We start from the raw sequence: 25,545 nt of genomic DNA on the forward strand, positions 1-25,545 counted from the left end.
GATCTCTTCCTATGTGCCAGACTCTCAACCAGCACTTGGCATTATCAAGTAAGCAAGATATTTCACACCATGTAAGTGTCAAGGGCAGAGGAGGGACCTGGTGTGGGAACAGGAAAGAAGGGTGGCGTGGCCAATGGCTGGTGGTCAGGCAGCAGGGAGGATGAGGAACAGTGCTGTCAGAGTGAGGAAGGGCCAGACGGTGCAGGGATTGGGGTCCATGGTAGAAAGTGGATTTTTTTTTTTTGAAAGACAATGGGAAAATTTTAGGGGGGGTTTTAAGTAGGGAAATGATCCAATATGATCTATGTCATCTACTGTCATCTCAGCACAAGATCTATCATATATATCAGGCTTTTTAGCCAATGGTAGGATGAATAGCTCCAAAGGGAAATAGAACAGTAGCCTTGCACTCAGGACTTTCTATAACACCAACGCGGGAATTACAAAGTAGAAAAGCAACAAGGGGTCCATGTGCCAAGTTCATATTTTAAGGGTGGTCTAACCTTGATTTAAATTGGTCCTTTTGCTTTTGCTTTGTATTCTACACTTTCCAAACTGATTTGGGGCGGTAATCTATATAGTGACGTGAAGATTCAGGCTTCTGGTCACTCAGAATGGGCAAGTTAATGCTGAGCTGGACAGATATGGCTCCTGGCACCAGCAGGTTTTCAAGCGCTTGTTAGCTGGCCCACTGGGTCACTACTGATTTTCCTTAAGTCCTCACTAACTACTTGAAGTCACAGATACTGCTCCATCTACTCCTGGGTTAACATTTTGTGAATACACCTTGTGTCTTTTAGAATCACTCTGCTTGAATAAGCCCCATCCATTAATGTCCACATTTGAAGGATGTCCCATCTCTGGGCACATCAGCTTATGCTAATGAGGCTGCATATCAAGGACATCAATTTTCTCACTTTCAGGGAAGGCAAAAAGGTACTAACAGGTGATTGCGGTGTGAATGATTTATGCAGAGCACCCACTCCCCTGGAAGCAAAGACGGGAGTGATGAGTGCAGAAAATGTCACGTGGGCCGTTAACACTGCTTTGAATGTTGAAATTTCAATCCAGCTCACTCTTTTTGTGATATTTGCTGTATTCCCAATTTAAGACCTCCAAAAGATAGCAAATCTTATTTTTGCTACTCAAAAGATTTATTTGCATGATTCTTTGCTCATGGGGTAATCATGATCTAATGCAACATAAAATAAACCTAAAAGGGAAAACCAGGATTTAGTTAGTTTTGTTTTTTGTTTTTGTTTTTTTCCTTCTGGGGTGCCAACCCTCTGCCTGTGATTGCCTGAGCAAATATGGCTGCACCCAGATCCTGCCTGCCATGGCATCTGCTGACACCCGGAGCAAAATGCCTCAGGTTTCTCTCTGCAGCTGGCATTAACAGAACCCATCCCATATCTTCTAGGTTTCCTCTACACTCAGAACAGCACCAAGCGCAGCATTAAAGAGCGGCTCATGAAGCTCTTGCCCTGCTCAGCTGCCAAAACATCGTCTCCTGCTGTTCAAAGCAAGTTTGTTTGTTTGTTTTTCTCCCTCAAACTCTTTGTTTTGTTTGTTTAGGTCTGAATGTATTGCAGTTCTCTGCTTCTAAAGAGAATCGATCAATATATTATATTCCGCAAAACCAACTCTATTGATGTGCTCCTGTTTACCTAAATACCAAGGGGAACGTCTGTGCAATTACAAACCACTTCCCATTTGGCAGACTGACAGCCCAGTGTTAATGTCGAGAGCTTCGGCTTCAAAACATTTGGAAATTTATGCTTGATCTGAGGTGTAGGGACTCAGCTCAGATAACTCTTGGGATTCCCATTGCCAAAACTGTTAGTGGAACAGCTGTACATTTTAAATTGCATTGCTTGTCAGTTTTCTGATTCACCATACATGGATTTGTTGTGTCATACTGCAAATATAAAAAAATGTTACTGGGTCTGAAAAGACACTATAAAGTCGAAAATAATTACACAAATGTGACTTTTCTCTGTCCATTCTTTCCCAGTATCATGGAAAAACAAAACCACCTCATACATATACATATACATTTATTAACTTATAGTGGGGTTACATGCTGATAAAACCAGTGGGGTAAGTTGAAAATATTTTAAGTCTAAAATGCATTCAATACACCCAACCTACTGAACATTGTATCTGAGCCTAGCCTACCTCAGAGGTGCTCAGAACACTTCCATTAGTTGGGCAAAATCATCCAACATAAAGCTTATTTTATAATAAACTGTTGAATATCTCATGTAATTTATTAAATACAGTGCTGAAAGTGAAAAACAAAATGGTTGTCTGGGTGCAGAATAGTAAGCGTATCAATTGATTAGCCTCGTGAGCTCATAACTGACTGGGGACTATGGGTTTCTACCAGTTGCTGCTCTCCCCCACATTACAAAAAAGGATCTACCAGATGGCCTATTGCCAGCCAGGGAAAAGACCAAAATTCAAAGTATAGTTTCTACTGAATGTATTTCATTTTTGCATCATTGGTGAAGTTGAAAAATTGTAAGTCAAACCAGTCAAACCATTATAAGTCTTGGGCCATATATATATATAGATAGATAGATAGATATATGTATGTATACACAGATACCTACACATATGCATACACAGACACAAATATATGTGTGTGTACATACATACATACATATATATGTGTACATGAAAGTGAAAGTGAAGTCGGTAAATTGTGTCTGACTCTTTGCAACCCTGCGGACTATAGCCCGCCAGGCTCCTCCGTCCATGGGGTTTTCCAGGCAAGAATACTGGAGTGGGTTGCCATTTCCTTCTTCAGGCAGTCTTCCTGACCCAGGGATCCAACTCAGGTCTCTCGTATTGCAGGCAGACTCTTTGCCATCTGAGCCACCAGGGAATCCCATATGTGTATATACATATACATATACATATAAATATGCATGTCTGATATTTATAGATCAGTAGATAAGGTTGGAAACTCAGGCAAATTTGATGCTGTCTTGAAGCAGAATTCTCTTTTCAAGAAAACTCAGTTTTTGCTTCAAGCCTTCAATTCATTGGATGGAGACCACTCACATTTCCAGGGCAATTTCTTAACCAGGTCTCCAAAATACCTTCAGAGCAACACTTAGATTAGTGTTTGATTGCATAACTGGGGGTTATTGCTAGACAAGTTGACCATCAGACAACTCTCCATCCTCTTTTTCCTCCAATTTTGTGGCATTCTTAAGGAGTAAAATATAGAGGATATGTAAAGGGATACCCTCTATTTATTTCATAAATATGCCACCAGTTATTTATAATGAACATTTACAAGCATTCTATGTTTACAGTCTTTCATACACAGTTTTTTCAAGCACAAAACAAGCGTTAGAATCAGATAAAGAAGGTGGCGTTCTTTGCCAGTGAAGAAACAAAACATTAAGAAGCTAGAGGGGATATTCTTGGTATAGGGCTATAACCCATAACTTCACCTATTCTCTTTACCCTCACATCATTTTGTAGGAACTAATGAACTCAATTCTTATTGTTCAGTCCCTAAGTCATGTCCGTCTCTTTGCAACCACACAGGCTGAAGCATGCCAGGCTTCCCTGTCCTTCACGATCTCAATGAATAGTGAACTCAGTGAGTGATTTAAAAATGTGAATGCTCTAGAATTCCACTATTTTCAATAACACAAATAAAGAAAATATGGAAATACCTCAAACAACCCAATATGTGCAGTCAAACTTCCCAGAGTAGAATAGTAATTTATTTCAGTGGCACTGACCCAAGTTAATATGTCATAATAAAAAAATTTTATTAATTCATTTATTCACTCAATATATATTTATTATATGTCAGTTCCTGTGCTGTGAGATAGAGCAGTAAATACAACAACCTTTAAAAAAGCATTTTCCTACTACAATCTTCTGTGGGGAAAGTGAGCAGGATGAAATTATTTTTATCAATAATAATCCTATGTACAAAAACTATATAGCTAAGATACATTGCTTTGATTTGTTTCCTTCATTGTGTGTACACACATACCATCTCAACAAACAAAACATAATCTGCCATCAGCAACCTGGAAGGCCACAATTCAGAATGATGACAAAACCTCAATTCTACATGATATTGAAGCTGTGGACATTTTTATTGCTACTATTTGTCAGTGAATGTTGGTTATTAGAGCCATTGCTTTGCCCCTTGGAAGCTTAAATAAAAATTGCCGATTTATCAGATATTTACCAAAAACATAGTCATCTGTACAAAGTAGACAAATAAAATGAAACTTTCCGATGGGTCTCTCTATTCACTTGAAGTGAAGTGAAGTGAAAGTCGCTCAGTCATGTCCAACTCTATGCGACCCTATGGACTATACAGTCCATGGAATTCTCCAGGCCACAATACTGGAGTGGGGAGCCTATCCCTTCTCCAGGGGATCTTCCCGACCCAGGAATCGAACCAGGGTCTCCTGCACTGCAGGCAGATTCTTTAGGAAAGAACAAAATCACCCTGCCCTGTTAACACTCTTCCTGAACCAGTATTGCAGAAAGCCACATCCCTAAAGAAGTGATCGCAGAGGATGCAGTGCAATTTTCAACTAAGTGTGAGAAAAAGGACATTTGTTAAAAAGAAAAAAAAAAAAAAAGACAAGATATTACAAAAAAAATCAGCAGCCTGACTTAAAAGCTGATATTTTTATAAAAATGAGATGTCATAAAACTGACTTTTATTGAACCCATATGAGATATGGCCTATGATTTGTTGATCCACAAAGGTCTGCAGATTTTAAACTCCCTCTCTCACCAGGCACCACCTTCCCTGTTAGCCACGAAGAAAAGAAAATCCCAGCATGTTGAAGTAGATGACTTGAAAAGGAGACCACATTGATTTCGTTGCTATATTAGAAAAGTTTTACTCATATGATTATTAGACCCCTAACCATGATCTGGGCCCTAAGCAGTTGGGCACAGGACTGAAAAGATGACATGAAAACATGAGGCAGGAGGCAGGTGCTTGGGGACAAGGACCAGAGTGACAGAGGACCCAAACCCCAGGCCACCAGGAGGAAAATCAAGGGCACCAAACATCTCCAAGGCGGGGCGTCACAGAGAGCCCCTTGATGAAGTCTGACTTGACTGAGAAAGTTCCGGGCTTGAATCACCTGCACAGAGGCTGCAGAAATATTCTCCACCAGATCCCGTGCAGCTTCAAAGCTAGAGAGCTGAAAGTTACTTTAATAAGAGGCCAATCAATATTGTGGACTTCCCTGATAGCTCAGGTGGTAAAGAATCTGCCTGCAATGCAGGAGACCCCAGTTTGATTCCTGGGTCGGGAAGATCCTCTGGAGAAGGGATAGGCTACCCACTCCAGTATTCTTGGGCTTCTCTTATGGCTCAGCTGGGAAAGAATCTGCCTGCAATGTGGGAGACCTGGGCACGATCCCTGGGTTTGGAAGATCCCCTGGAGAAGGGAAAGGCTACCCACTCCAGTATTCTGGCCTGAAGAATTCCATGGATGGTATAGTCCATGGGATCACAAAGAGTCAGATACAACTGAGTGACTTTCACTTTCACTTTTCAGTCAACATTGTCACTCAGTCATGTCTGACTCTTTGCAGCCCCATGGACTGTAGCCTGCCAGGCTCCTCTGTCCATGGGATTTTCCAGGTAAAGAATACCGGAGTGGGTTGCCATTACCTCCTCCAGGGTATCTTCAGGACCTAGGGATCGAACCCGCATCTCCTACATTGGCAGGAGGATTCTTTACCACTGAGCCGCCAGGGAAGAGGCTAATACTCATTCTAAATGTCATTTTATGTTCTCAGGAAGGCAGAAAAGAAAGGTTTTTCATTCCTTTGGCAGGAATGTGAGATTTATCAGTATTATGCAAATTAAAATAAGAAAAAAAAATGTTTTCTGTAGGAACAGAAACAAGCTTCTGCTGAGTTACAGACCACTTAGATCCCCAAACCAGAGAACTCAAGAGTTTCCAGGGAGCCTTCCCTCATCCAGCTCCCTGACAGACTCCCTCTGTCATTACCAGGGAGTAGCTTCTTCAAGGAAATACCTCTTTGGTATTTGCTGCTTCTTCAGGGAAGCAGGTGACTGCAGAGCAGTCTTCCTCATGCTGAGCCCAAAGGCAGCCTTCCTTTAACTTCCAACAGTATGGATCCTGGTTCTGCCCTTGACAGTAATCTGCGTGTCTACTCCTTCTTCCTTCTCTTCTTCCTCCTCCTCCTCTTTCTCCTTTGGAGTTGACAGGGTGAGTGGTTTATTTATAAAAGTCACTCATGTTCACGGCAGCAATCTGGAAAGTACAACACACAACACGTGACATATTCACACTACACAACACACAGTCCTACTCTGCTCTTTACCTTGAAGTGTGTGCTCAGTTGCTGAGTCATGTTTGACTCTGTGATCCCATGCACTGTAGCCTGCCATGTTCCTCTGTCCCTCTGGAATTTTCCAGGCAAAAATACTGGAGTGGGTTACCATTTCCTCCTCCATTACCTTGAAGTAACAACAAATAATAAGTGACATCTTTTTTCATAGATGTGCATTCATTAATAATTGCAACCATACCAAATATTTATCCTTTTCTTACATTGCATACTTTCATATGTACTAACCTTATTATTAAAATGTAAATATCATTTTAATGGCAATCATAATATTACATTATATAGTTACAGCATATTGTATTTGACTACATTCCCTGGCTTTTGAATATTTAGATTTTCCCCCTTTGCTCTTTTATACTTATAACATAAATAGCACTGAGATAAATATCTCTGTATATATATCTACACATTTAGATTATTTTCTACAAATTTAGATTATTTTGTCCCAGATTTGAAATTACTAGATAAAAGAATTAAATTACGTGAATGCAAGCTTCCTCATGTATATTAGAAAATCGTTTTTTGAGTTAGTCTTTCAAATATTTAAACACATTACATATTACCTCTGGAGTGTTTTTTAACATAGACTAAATATCCTCAATATTTGGAAACTGTATGTATTTTATAGGCATTTATTAAATGCAGACTTGAAATATTAGTTCTGCTGCTTGTGCCTCAAATGACAGCATTAAAAGAAGTAGCACATGACAAAGGTTTTCTGCATAAAAAACAATAGACATTATTACATTTTTTGCAAAACAAATGTATTACTCATTTTTAACCAAAGGTAAAATTAGTAAGTCCCAATCTTGTTAAGCACACATCTTGAATTTGATGTTTGAGAAGACTGTCAGACAAAAATCAGTCCAACTCCCTTGGAAAGATGTTGGGGAATAACAAACAAGGCTTCAAGAAGGAGGTGACAGAAGCACACGGTGGCCTCCCGTGGGGCAGCCTGACTGGTTGGTCAAGAGTGATAGATGTGATCTACTGAGAGTTAATTTAGGAGTTAGAATGCTTCTCTCTGACTCTAATAACTTTCAAATCAAAGTGAGAAATGAATAAGAACTGTGGCTGATGACACCGGGACCATGAGTTAGGGATTAGCTGTCCCCTAGGCTGGCCAGTTGCCCACTGCTCTTTGAACACTCAGGCCAGGATGTAGATCAAACCACCCGCCAAATGTACTGGTATGATCACCATCATTTCTTCAGTGGTATCTCTAGCTACCAGGTTGCTGAAGTTACAATGATTGGCCCCTTACTTTCTGTTCCCCGCCCCCATCTAATTGGCCACTAAACACTGGTCAATTTCTCTCTGAAATATCTTTTAAATTAACTTCTTTCTATCTCTTGTGCTAGGGCTGTCAAGCAGCACTATTAACAACAGCCAAAACATGGAACCAACCTAAGTGTTCATCAACAGATGAATGAATAAAGAAAATGTGGTGCATACACACACACACACACAGGAATATTACTCAGCCATTGAAAAAGAATGAAATGCCATTTGCAACAACAAGTGTGGACCTGGAGAACATTATATTTAGTGAAATAATTCAGTCAGTCTTTCTGTCTGAATGAAAAATACTTTTTTCATTTATATGTGGAATCTAAAAATTAAAACAAATGAACAAACAGAGACATATACAACAAAATAGAAGAAGACTCATAGATATAGAGAGCAAACTAGTGGTGAGAGGGGTATGGAGAGGGGATGATGGGGAAAAGAACCAAAGATACAAACTCTAGATTTAAAATAAATTATAGTAAAAGATGTAATGTAGAACACAAGGAATATAGCCAATATTTTGTAATAATGTATGAAATACAATCTACAAAAATATCAAATCACTCTGTTGTATCCCTAAAACTAGTATAATATTGTAAAAGCTATACTTGCATTAAAAATAAAAAGAAATCCCTAGCTACTATACTCTATGTGAGCACAAATACTTTTTCTTTGAAAAATAAATGCTGTCAAGTCTGTAGTTGTTATCTTTTCCTTAGATAATTCCAAATCATTCACTTTCTCTTTCTATGCCCCAGTTAATTTTTCCTAATCACTTCCCTATTTATTTGAAAGACATTATGGTGACAAAAAGCTTACTATATAATAGTTAGGAATTAATATAAAAAATAAAATATTGAGCACTTGATTATATGTGTTTATATGCATGTTTTCATTTAAATTTACTTCATAATAACATCTACCCAATAAAATCTCAGTGCCCTTATTCAATCAAAATAATTGATTCACTAAATTAAACTTCATCCAGGAGTTTTTATTGTGGATTTGAGCAAGAGGGCAAATATAACAGGGCTATTTTGAGGCCAGACTACTCATAACCAATAAGCCACCATCAGCATTTACCTTGGGTAATTGCAAAACATAATTTCCTAACTTAACTTCAGTTTCCTAGTATCAAATACAACACAACATTTCAGTGTATTTGTTATTCCTGGTAGCATATTGATCATGAAAAGTTTTAGATACCTTTTTTTGGCAGAGAAACCATCAGCAGTTGGCTGTTGGAGAATTTGTTTTCAAAAGTGACTTGAACTGCCAACATACTGCCAATTAAAAATACAATAATAACCTCCAGGAAGTTGAAAAAAAAAATTTAACCTTCTGACAATTAATCTCATGGTAACTCCTGGTAACTTAGCTAAAAGCTCTGCCTGGGCATGTACTCGGGGAAACTCCTTGGAAGAACAGAAGCATAACCTGTGAAGTTTTGTAAACTTAATTTGCAAGTGGAAAACACAGTCCTTCAATTCCATCATATGTACGAATTCCAAAAATGCTAAATTCTCAGATGTTGTTTTTATTTATTTAACAAGCATCTAGGGCTTACTCTGTGGTTGGTGCAGGTCTAAGAGTTTTGCACAGTTTAACTCATCATATTCTAAAAATAATCCTGAAAGATGGACACTCTTTACTATTTCAGTTTTACAGACTACAAAACCAAGGGATGAGAGCTTAATTAACTCACCCAAATCATCCTAGTAAGTGTGGAGGAAGAGCCAAGAGGTTGACTCCAGAAATGGGGCTCTGCAATCTTTGCACTTTGCCAGCTCTCTAGTTGTGTTCATTGTTTTTGTTCAGTTTTACCAAAAAAAAAAAAAAAGAGGGATAGAGTCTTTTTTCCACTTCTACCCAGGACACCCTTGTTTAGTCCATATTGTCCAGAAAGATGTGGTAGCCCCTCAAATGAGTTGTTCCCTCTCTGAACGACAATCTCATCATCTACAAATGAGAAGCACAGGTTGTGTCTCAAGTCTCCTTCCAGAGCTGTGGGAGTCAGTGATTCTTTTCTGCCTTGACAAATGGTCGATGTTCAAAACTAGCACAAAAATTTCTTCTTTCAGGACACTTCATTGCCGATGATAAATAGGAAGTGGGAAAAGTTAGAAACTTCACTTACTAAGAATTAAGATTAATTGGCACCATCATTTAGGGGTTTTCCAGGTGGCTCAGTGGTAAAGAATTCACCTGCCAAGCAGGAGACACAAGAGACACAGGTTCGATCCCTGGGTCAGAAAGATACCCTAAAGAAGGGTATGGCAACCGACTCCAGCATTCTTGCCTGGAAAATCCCATGGACAGAGGAGCCTGGTGGGCCAGAGTCCATTGGGTTGCAAAGAGTTGGAGACAACTTAGCAACTGAGCACATACACACACACACATCATTTACTTACTGTAAACAATGTGTTTTACTGATTGGAATGTGTCCTTTCTCTTTGCATGGCCTTTTTACAGGTCTTAGAATTCTTCCTCTTGGGTGTCTTATTTCACCCTCACAGAACTCCTGGGAGAATGACAGATTCTAGGGGTTAAAGTCTCCATTGAACAGACTAAAAAATGGGGAGATTAAGTGGCTTATCTAAAATTACATAGATATTTAGCGACACATAGGAAGATATCCGTTCCTTTTTCTGGTCCATCTTTTATCAACTTAAAGTCGTCATTAAATTGTGAATGAGTCTTGATACAGGAGAGCTAGAGGCAGAATTCTCAAGGCAACTATTTCCTGTTAGCAGGTTTAGATTTCCCTTAGATGTGGCAGACATTTATGGAGCACTAACTGTTTGAACAGTAATAGTGCCAGGAACAGGGGAACACTGAAAGCTGACACAGTAAAGCAATAAATAAACGTGTATAAAAATCACCCGGATACTGTGAACACAAGTAAAATGCTGTGAGAAGCAATACTAGGGAGTGCTTTAGAGTCAAGAAGTTAAGAATGATAACTCTGGGACCACCTGATTTGGTTAAAATCCTGGTTCAGTGACTGACTAGCTATAGAAACCTTAAGTAAGTTGCTTACCCTTTCTGAGTTTTATACTCCCATCTTCAAGGTGGAGGTAATAATAGTGAGTATTACACACTTGATCAAAAGATGAAATGAGCATGGGAGGTTTTGACAGCAGTGACTGACTAGTAACGTGCTGGCTGCAAATACTCTTATTCTGTCACTGCTCGTGATGTTCACAATGGCTTCCTTCACCCCCAGAGGTGAGCCTGAATATCCTCCAGGTGCTTTTCACAAAGAGGTGATATTTTAGTAGCGCTCTTTGGAGAAGAACTATTTCACTGGCGGGAGAAAAAGCGGGAGGAATATTCTAGCACTTGAAAAGACCAGGGGTAAGATACAGGAATGAGACCTAGGGAAAAGAAGCAGCCAGAAAATGTGAGCTGGGACCAGAGCTTGAAGGTCCGTACAGCCAACACCAGGCTGGATTTTACTCTGCAGTAAAGGGAGGAAATGGAGAGAGCCGGTCAAGGTTTTTATTTATTTATATTTTAGCTTTGTTGAGTTATAGTTGAACATATAAAGTTGGGAGACATTTAAAGTGTACATCATGGTAATTTGATATTTGTAAACTTTTAAGAGGATTCCCCCCTCCCATTTAATTAATCAGCACATCTGTCACCTAACACAGGTATCTTCTGTTTGGTGAGACTGTTTAAGTTCTACTTTCTCAGAAAATTTCAATTATATAATATGGTGTTATCACCTATAATCACCATGTTTTACACTAGCTCCTCAGACTTCATTTATCTTATAGTTGAACGTTTGTACCCTTTAAACAACCTCTCCCTATTTCTCCCACCCTCTAGACCCTGGAAACCACTTTTCTCCTCTCTGTTTCTATGTTTGACTCTTTCCAATATTCCCATGTATAAGTGGTACTACATAATATTTGTCTTTCTCTTCCTGGCTTATTTCACTTAGTATAATGCCCTCTAAGTCCACCTATATTGCCACAAATGGCAGGGTTTCCTTTTTTCTCATGGATCAAGAATATTTCCTTGAATATATATACTATATCTTCTTTTTTATTATTTTTACTTTTTAATCTTAAATGCATTTATTTTTAATTGGACATAATTGCTTTACAATATTATGTTGGTTTCTGCCATACATCAGCATGAATCAGCCATAGGTATACATATGTTCCCTCCTTCTTGAACCTCCCTCCCAGGGCCCTCCCCCCATCTCAGCCCTCTACATTGTCGCAGAGTACTGGATTTGAGCTCCCTGTGTCATACGACAAATTCCCATTGTCTTTCTCCATATGGTAATGTACGTGTTTAATGCTACTCTCCCAATTTGTCCCATCCTCTCCTTCCCCCACTGTGTCCACAAGTCCTTTCACTGTTGCTGTGTTTCCATTGCTACCCTGCATATAGGTTCATCAGTATCATCTTTCTAGATTTCATATGTTAGGTAGTTAGAATAGAAAACAGGAGTCCAAATTGGCAGTGGCTAAAAGACAAGGCAGTGGCACCCCACTCCAGTACTCTTGCCTGGAAAATCCCATGGACGAAGGAGCCGGGTAGGCTGCAGTCCTTGGGGTCGCAAAGGGTCAGACACGACTGAGCGACTTCACTTTCACTTTTCACTTTCATGCATTGGAGAAGGAAATGGCAACCCACTCCGGTGTTCTTGCCTGGAGAATCCCAGGGCAGGGAGCCTGGTTAGCTGCTGTCTATGGGGTTGCACAGAGTCAGACACGACTGAAGTGACTTAGCAGCAGCAGCAGCAGCAGCAAAAGAGAAGGAAGGGAAAAGCCGGTGAAAATAGAACAAAGGAAGGTCTGAGGACCAGGAGTGAGGACTTCAGGTAGAACAAACAACACTCCTGGCTAAACCAATTTACGTAGAGCAGGCCCAGGGGGAGGGAAAAAACATATAAAAAGAGGAGCCAAAGGGCTGTCTCTCTCTCTCTCCCACGCAGTGGGGCACTCTTCTCTTTGCGTTTGGGTGGACATGTCCTCACGCCTCGAAGATGGATTTTCCTGCTATTATCTAAATAAAATAGAGCTGTAACACGGAGCTGTAACACTGATTTGTCTAAGAGCGATAACACGGTCCATTTGAGACCTGAGAGCTCTAACACAGTCTGTCTAAGACCCGAGAGCTGTGACATGCCAAGGGCTTTAATGTCCGTCACTCCCAATCTTTGTTGTGATGAGACAAAAGCCAGGAGCATACACTCGCCTGACACATATATATGTCTTAATTTGTAATATTTGTTTTTCTCTTTCTGACTTACTTCACTTCTTTATCCATTGATGGACACTTCAGTTGTTTCCATGTCTTAGTTACGCTGCATTGAACATGGGAGATCCTAGTTTCATTTCTTTTGGGTACACACCCAGAATGGGATTGCTAGATCAAGATAGGGTATGACTCTTTGTCTTGATGAGGTTTTGAGATGGCTAAAGTCAGCCAATAGTCAAAGGAGCTGGACACAAGTCCAACTTCAGAAGGGTTGATGGTGAACTTGAAGTTAAAAAGTAGCAAAGGATCAAAGCAACATTTGAAGACAAGACACAGACAAGGTCTCAAAACTGTCAGCAAGAGCTAACCGGGTATTAGTTTCTGAATCAAGGAGCCAACCAAACATTGGAGTGAGAAAAGGACAAAAAATAAATCAGAAGACAGGTAAATTGTTGAGGGAGATTAAAAAAAAAAAAAAAACCGGTAAGATCAGCTGGGAAACTGCTTACAAACTTATGCAAGAAGCAATTCTTACTGGGCACAACAATATTCTAAGCCTAAACAAGTATTGTAAACATGTCCTACAAACCTATAAGGAAAGCACAATTAAAATTCCCACTTAGATGAGAGAACTAAACAAAAAAATTAAATCACTAAACCAAGATCTCACAATCACCAAGTTTCAAAACAAGGATTTGACCTTGGACAGGGTGAATGCCAAAGCTTAGAATCCCCACCACTAGACCTACAAGGGAGGAAAAAGGCTTCCACAAAAAGCAACAGTGGTGGGAGGGAAGGGATGGATTTGAAGGTGTAGCTGGAAACATTGGGAAACAATTGGTGGTATTAAGTGAAAAACAGCAAAGGGACAAAACGGTTCTGCCAAAAGAATAATGGTGGCAGTAAGCAAGATAAGAAACAGAGAAGGTCAGGACAGCAGGTCAAGAAAAGATGATACTTTTATTTCAGACACACTGGCTTAAAGTGTCTGAAGAACACAAACCATTATTGAATAAAACCTTTATCGTTGGTTGATGTATTTTTTTCAAATTACCTATATGATGAAATCTTTTACTTTCTACTTGATCTTTCCATGATTTTCCTTACTGTTAATCTGTTCCAAAAGGTGTAGAGTGATGATTACTTACAAGAAGCTACAGAGAAGTTTAGATAAACAAAAGTCTTCTCTGTTTGTTTCTCTTTTTGTAATTAATGACTTCATGATTGGTCACTTATGCAGTTTCTATTAGGAGTCATAATACCTATTTTCCATTTGCACTGACCTAGAAGTAATACTTGGGCTGAACATGAGTCCAGTCTGGCTTCTGCTGGTTCCCTTTAGACACTAAAATGGGAGCCTAACACCTCAAGCAGACTCCATTTTACACTTTACCAGGTCTATAAAATATAGAGCATTGCTGTGTTATCAGTTTAGATTACAAGGTTAAAGTTTAACTTTCCTAGTTTCAAATTGCTTTCTTGCTAGGGGATATAGAGCAGCAAGTGTGATGACCATCCTTGCTTGTAAGCTTTCAGGGGAAAAAAAAAAAAAAAAAGAATAACAGAAAAACAAGTTCTGGAGATGTGCTAACACAGAAAATCTTATTCACCTTTTTGCAAAATGCTCTCATTTGAGACTTTGGGTAGAAAAACAATTCGAAGTAACTTGCAGTGTTCTCTGAATCTGCTTGGTGGTAGATATTCATTCTCCAGTGGGTGTTCCTGGAGGTAATAAAAATAAATTAAATAAAAATTTAATTTATCTCAATGACACTGTAAAACTAGTTGTTTTACATAAGCAGATTGTTAGAGGAATCAATGGCAAAATCATCATCATAATAGCAAAAAGCATGAATGCGGATTTTTATCATGCATCATACATTGTGAAAAATCTGTATATTATTTCAGTTAATCTTCAAAGTTTTTGTTAAAGTGCTATTATTATCTCCATTGCACAGATGAGAAGACTGAGGATTTGAGATCTTAAGTGACTTGCCCCAAATTCTATAGTTACTAAGCAGCCGAATTAAAACTCAAACCCAGGTCATTTAGTCATTTTGACAAACCTTTATAAATACCTATCGCATGGTAGGCATTATCATAGGTGCTGAGGGTGCAACCATGAACAAGCCAAATATAGAGCCTATCCATCAGGAACTTACACTCTAGTGGGAAAGATGAAGCAGAGCCTGTGCAACAAGACCCCATGCATTGTTGCTCCATAGCTTTCTTCCCTGGTTCTCTGAGGTCACATCCAACTCTTTTCCTACTTGGTGATGCAATGGGAGATTCTATGATTTTTGCCACAACTGCTACATCTCAGTTCCCTTAAGATGAGTTTCAGCACCTTCAGTTAAGAGTCATGATTACATTCAAGCTGTCTTTGGCTGCTGAGGAAAAATAGACTCAAAGAGAGACACCTCTTTACCATGAATAATGCTTTAGAACATGGAAAATATGTGAAGACCATTGGGGAAACTGGGTCTGTGTTCTGTGAATGTTACACATACATGTAACATACATACAACTCATTTACTTTATTCTTTGATGAACATGAGTGGGAAGCTCCAAGAGATGCTCCCAGGAGGGAATACCACCCCCTCCATCAAAAGTAATTCTTAAAAACTGGATCATTTCTGGGCTAGTCTTGTCCTGGGCTTGCCTACTCTCTTGACATTCTAATTCCTTTGTGTATTCTTTTATTGATTAAAAGAAAGACATACTCTTCTCTATCAGCATTCATTTCCTTAATGATCTCATTGAACTTATGGTCTTAAATATGACTTGCATGGTAATGATTCTGATATATACATCTTCAGCTCAGAATTTGTTTCTCACCCCCAGATTTATATATCCATCTGCTCAGTTGACAGTTCTATTCCGATGTCCTGTTTGTGACTCACTAGAGATTAAGGTCCATGGAAGCAAGGATTTTTGTCTTTTTTATTCATTCAGGTTTCCACAAGACCTTGAACAGTTCTTGGCTTAAAAGAGGCACTTAGTAAATACTAAGTGAATGAGAGAATGAACTGTCGCTAATGTCCAGAACCATGCTAGGCGTTAGTGGTAGCACAATAACTCACACAGATCTCTTGTCTCAAAATGTTCATAGTACAGGAGAAATGACAGCTATTCAAGCAGGTCAATGACATACAACACCATCAGAGCTGACAACAGACAGTTCACATGCTATATGGAAATGTGAGGAGGCCTCTTCTCTGTGAAACCCACTGAGCTGAGCCTTCAAGAAAAAGAGAGAGGTTGAGGAGGAAGAAAGGCAGATCCATGTATAGGAGATAGTGTAAGCAAAAGGATTAAAGTTGATAATGCAGCTTTGTCCACACAATAGTAAATTATCCTAGATATTAGGTCATAAGGTATGTAGGAGGAAATGACAAGCAATAAAGCTAAGCTATTGCCTCAAATTCCATTCCAAAAAAAATGGTCCTTATTCTCTAGTCAGTACCCAACTGGAAGAGGATAAAAGGTCCCCAAGGAAGCTGTGATTTCTGGTGGATCCCATGATTAACAATTGCTCAGCACTGAGTCTCTGCAAAAAGAAAAAAAAAAAAAAGGTGCAAGTTTTAAGGCAAGGGCTTTGACAACTGATGGAATTACCCTTGCTGTGTGTTCTTGGATGAATTTTTCAAAGACCCTATACCTCAATTCAGCCATCTAAAATGGACAAAATAATGCTCATCCCAAAAGACTCTTTAATAATTAAACAATATAATAATATTTTAAACACTATCTGCTAGGCTCTAGTTTTAAATGCTCTTTGCACATTATTTTATTTCAACCTCTTGCTAGTTCTTTGTCAAGTCCTATTATTGTCCCCCTTTTGTGCATGAAGAAACTGAGGCATAAACTGACTATACACTGTGCCTAAGGTCATACAGCTAGCAGGAGTCAGAAAAGGAATTCAGACTGATGAAGTATAGTAACAGAACCCTCATTCCTTAAGATTCTAGAATAAGGCCTCACTAGGAAGTATGCAATAACTATTAATAATCATAATATTCTCCTTTATTGATCGATTAATGTATGCAGCAATCTCTCAAAATAATTTTTTGAAACTGGAACAAACGTTAACCCTAGTTAGAGATTTTTAAATGAAAGCTTGAAGTGGTAAAACACATTGTCCATGCCAGAATTGAGAAATAGACTCAAGAAAAAACAAAAACTTAGAGCTACTGAATAATTTCTTAGAATGAAGGGTTCTAGATACCATTTTGCTTTATCATGTGAAGGGTGACACCAGATGTTATTGTAATTAATACTAACACAAATCTAACAATAACATTACAATTGAGTGTTTACTATGTTACTATGCAACTAATATAATCTTAGTTAATGCTGAGTCACCCTATGCTTTAATATTGGGTACAATTTTATGCTTATTTCTATAGCACTGAACAGATGGGAGCTCTCAGGCACAGAATGTTTTACTAACTTGTCCTTGTCACACAACAAATGTCCAGCTGATATGTCGACTACACAGTCTAACTTTCTTTGAACCAAGAAATTATCCATAGCATAAACCTAGAAGAAATATAACAAAACCTAGGTCACTGCTCAGTCTTCCTAGTACTCTGTTTTAAACACAGCCATGATGGATCAATGTTTTATGGCAGAATATTACTGCCATCACAGACATTAGCTTGAAAACATTTTCCTAGTATACTGCCAAGAATTTATCATCACTAAACTTATACAAACTGCTTTTAACTCCCCTAGATAATGAATTCCATTTATTTACCTTCCACCTTCTAACGTGACACAGTAACATCTTATGAATTGGGCATTACATTTGGCATAAGTAAAATTTCCAAATGCTCATTCCCCATTATAAATGTAATATTTTTAATTAAGAAGCTTTTAGAAATGTATCACCTGCACGTTAACTTTGGAAACGACGTAAAATGAAGAAAGCTTTTTCCCTAATGATTAAAGATCATAATTTGATACCTGAGTCTTTTGTTGTAATTATGATTTGCTATAATACACTCAAGATCCTTTTCAATTTTATGTTCCCTCCTTTGTTCTCAGGTAATCAGCCATTACTTCTAGACTTCACAGTCGGTAAACTTGAGGTTAAGTCCTGACTCTATAACTTCCTATTTATATATCCCAGAAGTTATGTATGAAGTTATATGTCCTTCAGAAGTTACAACATTCCTTCCAACATTGATTTCTTCATCTATAAAAACGATGTGATGATACCTGTGCGCAGAATAATCATGACGTTTAGCTTTAGTAATAAAGGAAAATAACTTCGTTTCCTACAAAGAGCTAGCCATCAGATGTCAGATATTATTACTCTGCCTCAGGGCTCCTTTTAGTCAATGGCCCTCCTCCCACATCCAAGCCTGTTCCCGAGGTGGAGTCAGAAACTTAGAATGTGAATGCACTGCGGATGGGAACAGTTGTCACTGAAGTGCCCAAGAGCCCTTGGTCTACAACCACTAAATTTAAGACTCTCTATTTAAATGTATACAGTTGAGGGGCTGGATTCCAGATCACTTTCAATTCTAACATAACTCTATCTTCTGTGTAAAGCCCTTTTGCTACTAATTTTATGATGCTGGGTTGGGTGTGACATTAGTAGATGTGTAGAGCATCATCTTCCCTCATTTTCTGTAGGAGACAGAACAGCAGACTAGTAATTATGTGATCCTGGAGCAGGTCCTTCCAGAGTTCATACCCCGGCTTTGCTTCTGTGTGATTGGAAGCAAGTTACGTAATCTCTTGCTGACAGTGTCTTCATCTATAGAATAGAATATAACATCCAGAGAATGCTGATGGGGAGTTTATAAGTTATTGTGTGTAAAGTGCTTGCACAGAACAAATGCTATAAAAGTGCTTTGCTATTATTATTAGACTTTTAGGACAAACAGGAGAAAGTTTATCAAGGTTCAGAAGAAACACTTATTGGGGCATTTTTAATTTAGTGAATTATGATGGGCTATCATTTTTTATCTCTGTTTCACTGCTTTTTAAATTTTCTCTTTGATCATAGACTGTCTCAGCTGTTGACTTTCCAAACTAGTATATCTACCTTTTGGGTATACCTTTATGTATAAGTTCAATCACATTTCTTGTTCCTTTTCCCCCTACCTCAGGATTTCTATTGTAGACTTTTTTTTCCTCTGTGTATAATGACTGTCAATATTTATTTCCCTTGTTTACTAAAAAATAAAAAAAAAAAAACAGACCTTACCACCTATGGAACAATAGCGCCTATCAAAAGGGGCTATTTATGACTGAAGGTAATATTATGGTTCATACTAATAACAAGCATTCCAATTAGGTGATTATATTTTAAAATCTAAGCTTGTTTGAAGAGTTATTTATGTTTATAAATAAGGTAGAGACAATCCATTCATAAGTGCTGTGAGAAATAGCTCCAGCAATTTTCCTCTGAGTAGTGATGTTTTATAAGTGATTGAATTCAATCATGAAATTGCAAGGCAATTCAAGTTCTCCTGGAATGGAAACTGCAATGTTATTGCCGACAACCACCTCTAACAGAGGACATTCAACATAATTGACCATTTTCACAATACTTTTCATTTTCCATGTGATATATGAATAATGAATAGGATAAAGTGCTAATTATAAAGGGCTTTTTGTGTCCTAACATGCTTTTAGGGTCAGAATTGAAGTAATGCTTGTCCAGCTAACAAAAATGTGGGGGTACTAATTGTTCAGGGTGCTCTGGGAAGTGCTATGACCCCCACACTGCTTCAGATCGATAGATTGCTTTCTGTTGTGGGCTGTGCATGATTAATTTCGAGATAATCGCATTTATACTCTCCTTGTGCACCAGAAAATAGCTTCCACTAGGTGTGTGGGTGAATGGTTGTGAAAACAAGAAGAGTCCAGAGGGCTCCCAAACCTTCACTTTCCTGAGATTAAGCATTTAAAGTTGGCAAATGTAAAAAGGGGCTTTAGGGCCTGACCCAGGTTTGAACTCTCTATCCAGAGAAGTTAAATGATAAAACATGAAAGATGGCCAAGTGTCATCCCAGCTCACTTGCTATCACCTGCTGTGCAAACCTAAGCCAATTCCATAACCCCAGAAACAGCTGCTGCTGCTGCTGCTAAGTCACTTCAGTCGTGTCCGACTCTGTGCGACTCCATAGATGGCAGCCCACCAGGCTCCTCCATCCATGGGATTTTCCAGGCAAGAGTACTGGAGTGGGTTACCATTGCCTTCTCCGAAACCCCAAAACTAAGTTTCCTCAAATGGTTATAATTCCAGCCACTTTGAGCACTGGGAATCGTGGAATTAAGGAACAGAATGGAATGCTGAGTATATGGCATCTTATCTATGCTTGAACAGGTTTTTAAAGGAGAGAGGGAAGAAAGAAATTACATAGCTGTCATGAAGATTAGCTTTGGAAAGCTCCTCCCAGGCAGCTTTATCTTTATCCCAATGGGTCAGACTTGAATGGGCTTCCCCGGTGGCCCAGCAGTACAGAATCCACCTGCAGTGCAGGAGACTCAGGAGACATGGGTTTGATCGCTGTGTGGGGAAGATCTTCTGGAGGAGGGCATGGCAATCCACTCCAGTATTCTTGCCTGGAGAATCCCATGGACAGAGGAGCCTGGCGGGCTACAGTCCAGTGGATTGCAAAGAGTCGGATACAACTGAAGCGTCTGAGCATGCACACACACATCAGACTTGAATACTAAGCATCTCCCTCTTATTCTGAAAGTTCTCAGGATCAGTTTCCAATGCTATAGTAAAGAATCTTCCAGAATCTCTTAGTAGAAAGCTAAAACCTGGAGCAAAATTAGTTAAATCCTCTTCCAATGTGTCACTGGATGAAGCTTCAAAATAGTTAATAACAATGTAATTTTAGAAGGTAATCATCCTCATCATGATGTTATTGCCATACAGATCGGATCACTTTAAAGCTAATTTAATAAAGGACAAACACTAGGTGCAAAGACTCAGAAGATATTTTTATAAATGAGCTAAAGCAATATAAGTCAAGTCAGTTGAATTTTTTGCTAGACAAATCAATTTCAGCTCAGACAGAATTGTAAGTTTTAGTATTTGTGATTTTTCATGATAAAAAATGGATACGTTTTTTAAAGAAGGGTCACGCTATATTGAAAAATGGACCTTCTATTGATAGACCCATTATGATTAGAACGCTTCAAGTAGTTATTCATTGATCTCACATCATTTTAAATGGAGCATTTTTAGTCTGCCAAATTAGATGCCATTGGGCTATTCAGTAGTCTGGCAGGTCTCAGGTGGAAGAACATGCCAACAGTCTCACAATATTCCCTGCTACGATAAGGCAAGGGCTCATCTCTGGACCAACTTCTTGGAAGAAGTGACATTATTCTTCATAAAAAGGTTTTATTTCAGTATTACAAGCTTTGTTTATAAATGTGTGTCTGAGGAAGGCCGGCTTCACACTCAGATTTGTTTGTAAAGCAAGATGTTCTATTGTTAGTTTCTGGGAATATGGTTCAACCTTGGATAGAGTCAAATTTGTGTAATTATGAATCAGGCTGTAATAAGCTTCTACTGTAGTTTAAGAGAAGTTGCAAGATATAAGAGAAAGAGACCTATTTTAAAAAACTCATACTATTGTTCCCTGGTGGCTAAGAAGAAAGAATCTGCCTGTAATGCAGACTTGGGTTTGACCCCTGGGTAGCCATGATTCCCTGGAGAAGTAAATGGCTACCCACTCTAGTATTCTTGCCTGGAGAATTCCATGGAGAGAGGAACCTGGCGGGCTACAGTTATGGGGTCACAAACAGTTGGACACAACTGAAAGACTAACACACTCACTATTGTTTCTAGGTGATTTGAATTCCAATTTCTAGCCCAACTGTGTCATGGCCTGAGGGGACAGTTGACTCAGACATAGGACATCTTGGCCCTAAGAGACTAAAGTCTAAGGAACAAAAAGTAAAAAGAGACAGAGAAGCTCAAGGGTATCTGGGTTTGGGAATCTGTCATCTGATTAAAAACAGATCTGTTAGAAGACACATGAGTTAAAACACTAGTTGTATTGAATTTGTCAGGATGCAAAAGCACTGTTGAATAAGGAGTGCTACTCTGACAGCAAGGCTCCTGTATAGTTACACCTTGGCAGAAGCCTCGAGATGATTTAGGGAACCAGAGTGCCACCTGCTTCTTGTTTTATGCCCAGATAAACCACCCAGCCTATCTGACCCCAGATTTCTCACTGGTAAAGAAGGTATAGCATCATCGGCTCAACGGACATCAGTTTGATAAAACTCCAGGAGATAGTGGAAGACAGAGGAAGATAGTGGAAGACAACCCACCAGAGCCTGGTGGGCTGTAGTCCATGGGGTAGCAGAGTCCAGCTTGACTTAGCAACTGAACAGCAACAAAATATAGGAAAGCAAATAACATTTTGGGTTCTTTTCAGCTCTGTGATCCCATCACTTCCAAACCTTATTCTACGTGTTTCTAATCAGCAAGGCATCAGCCACCACCACAGTGATCTCCTCAAGGCACCCAGGCATGTTTTCCCAGAGCACTAGTTTTCCCTGGCTGCTTGGTTTCTGATTTAAAATACTTTGTCTCCAAGATTTTTAACTAATATATATAACTGTTGCTATCTCTTAAAACAGCATATTACTAAGCTCATGATCTTTTGACATTGAAAAGTCAGAGATCAAATCCCAACTCTGTCACTTAGTAGCTACATGATGTTGAGTTAGTTAATCTCTGTGTTGTTGTTCAGTTGCTCAGTCTGTCCACTTCTTTGACTGCAGCATGCTAGGCCTCCCCTGTCCCTCACCATCTCCTGGAGTTCACCCCCAGTTCATTTCCACTGAATCAGTGATGCCAACCCACCATCTCATCCTCTGCTGCCCTTTTCTTGTTTTGCCGTCAATCTTTCCCAGCATCAGGGTCTTTTCCAATGAGTCGGCTGTTCACATCAGGTTCAAATCTCGGTGAGTCCTTTTCTGTTCCATGTAAGATAAAGACAATGATATGTGTCTCACACGATTTTTTGTTGGTATTCAAATGACATAAAATATGCCAGGCTTAGAGCAAAAGCTCTCTGGAGGATGGAGGTTCTTTTTAACAATCTCATCAGGATGTTTAAAAAATTGGACTTTAGGGTGCTAGAGACAGTGTGAACTTGAACAAGTTACTTAGGTGCATATATTAGCTCCAGCTGCCATAACAAAATACCTTAGACTGAGTGGTTTAAACAACAGAAATTAGCTTCTCACAATTCTGGAGGCTGGAAGTCCAAAAATCAAGGTGCCAACCAGGTTGGTTTCTCCTGAGGCCTCCCTCCTTGGTTTGTAGATGGCTGCCTTCTCACCGAGTCCTCACGTGGCCTTTCCTCTGTGCCTGTGTATCCCTGTTATCTTTCTCTCTTCTTGTAAAGAAACAGTTCATAGTGCATTAGGGCCCCACCCTTATGACATCTTTGAACTTTAATTATGTTCTTAAAGGTCATACTTCCAAATTCAGTCATATTGGAGGGGTCATAATTTAACCCATAACAAGAACAGAAAGTCAGATTGCAGTAGATTAAAAAGAGAAGCCTGGCATGCTGCAGTCTATGGGGTCACAGAGTTAGACACAACCTATCGAATGAACAACAACAAAAAGAGAACAGGAGGGAGGAAATGGACCTGGTGGATTTAGTTCACTTCTCAGTTGACAGTGCAGGAAAGGAGAGGAGAAAAAAATGCTCCTTTTAATCAATGGTATTTCTCTTGGTATTGAGAGAGTTTGGCAAAAAAAAAAAAAAAAAGGTTTGGCATCGAAAACTTGGGTATAAATTCAACCCCTGTCTCTTCTTCTATGTGACACTGGGACACACATTTCTTCACCTCTATGTGACTCATTATCCGACTATGTAAAAAACGGACAGTTCTATCTCATCGTGGAGTTATTATGAGCATTAGAATTATATCAGCAGAGCACCTAGCCCATCTCTTGGGACTTAATGAATTCTAAGTAGTGTATTGAAAGGGCTTCCCTGGTAGCTCAACTGGTAAAGAATCTGCCTACATTGCAGGAGACTTGGGTTCAATCCCTGGGTTGGGAAGGTCCCCTGGAGGAGGTCATGGCAACCCACTTTAGTATTCTTGCCTGGAGAATCCCCAGGGACAGAGGAGCCTGGCAGGCTACAGTCCATGGGGTCACAAAAGTTGGACAGGGCTGAGCGACTAAGCACAGCACAGTCAGTTTAAAAAAAAACAACCAAAGCACATGCTTTTAAACAGTAGCTGAGTCACACTGTGAATTTCCAGTCCTTTTTGGAGTCATGTTGTGCTCTCTGCAGAGTTTGCCTCCAGGAATCTGAGTCTTGATTAGGTTAGGTGGTGCTGCTGCTATAACTTATCATATGCTGGTGATTGCTGATGATTTCAGGTATGTTTTTAGAGCTTGTCAGCCTTCTAGAAATAAAAACAGCCCTTTGGCAAGTAGGAGTCATTAAGAAGTGAGGTACCAGTCAGCTAAGTAAACGAGAGTCCGCAGGCAGACTCTTCAAGTGTGATGCTTTGAATACTGCATGTGATGCTCATCATCACACTTAGTTCACTTACACTGATCCTCTGGGTCTTTTGTCTCAGTCTCAGCACATCTGTAAATCTGCATCAGCTGGAGGGAGAAACCAGGTTGATAGTGTGGTTCAGCTTGCTGTGTGGTTGCAAAGGTTGAGAAATTAATGTTCTGTCTTGTTTCTTTCCAATGGAAGGGTCATTGGGTCCAAAGGAGGTTATGCTATGATTGAGAGACTGCTCAGAAAATCTAATTAAAATTTCCTCTACTTTTGCCCAGGCTATGTTTCTCAGAAAAATGCATAGAGAACATTGTAATTCCAAACAAGACATTCAAGATCCACCAACTGTCCACTAACCTCAGTTTGAGAAACAATTTTCCAGAAGGCAGCTAAGGTTCAAAGGGCTCCAGAGGAAGGGAAACTTTAGTGGCAACATAATTTGTTTCTTGATTCACTTATTCCTTAATTCCATATGAAGATTTTAGCAGAGGTTCCTTGTGGAGAGAAGGGGTTCAATGGACAAATACCGTTTGAGGTCAATGGGTTAAATGAAGTTAAATAGAACTCTGTTGAAAATTCTCCAGTGCTTTGCTCTGAAACAGCATTAAACTTAACAGACTCTCCCAAGTTTACATGGACACAAAATTCTTTTTTTGTGTAGAGAATCTTTGGGAAATTATATGTATATATAATTCACAAAGCAAAGTACAATATTTTAGCATTTATCCATAAGTATGGATTCCCTTGGCTGCACAGTGGGGTGTAGTCAGAAGCTCCCCTTGGCTCCAGTCCTTCCCATGTGAAGGCTGGGTTTATGCCGTCAAACCAGCAGTGGAGTCCTTCACTCAATTCAGCACCTAATCTGATGGACCTATTTGTAGCCCCTGGCAAAATACTTGATTTTAATGGAATCTTCAGAGTGTATTAGTGGAGTCCTGCCTCATAGTTGCATGATCCAAGTGTGGTACTGACTGTTATTAAACAAAATTCCATTTTTATCACTAGTACTTAGTATATATAGGGCTTCCCTGGTGGCTCAGTTGGTAAAAAAATCTGCCTGCAATGTCGGAGATCCAGGTTCAATCCCTGGGTCAGGACGATCCTCTGGAAAAGGAAATGAC

The 25,545-nt window shown here is 39.3% G+C and overlaps 1 protein-coding gene across 5 annotated transcripts in view; it reads left to right on the forward strand.

Annotated features, from left to right (window-relative positions):
- Positions 1 to 25,545, forward strand: part of KCNIP4 (potassium voltage-gated channel interacting protein 4) — a 1,300,658-nt gene that overhangs the window by 1,166,243 nt on the left and 108,870 nt on the right. Inside the window, exon 2 of one of the 5 annotated variants that reach the window (XM_006063269.4) lies at positions 1,421 to 1,522. The exons of the other annotated variants lie outside the window; for them this stretch is intronic. Coding sequence (XP_006063331.1) covers positions 1,421 to 1,522 — 102 coding nt within the window. The remainder of the gene's footprint in view (positions 1 to 1,420; positions 1,523 to 25,545) is intronic. 5 annotated transcript variants of the gene reach the window in all.

Source organism: Bubalus bubalis, chromosome 7, assembly GCF_019923935.1.
Source record: "Bubalus bubalis isolate 160015118507 breed Murrah chromosome 7, NDDB_SH_1, whole genome shotgun sequence".
Lineage (NCBI taxonomy): Eukaryota > Metazoa > Chordata > Mammalia > Artiodactyla > Bovidae > Bubalus > Bubalus bubalis.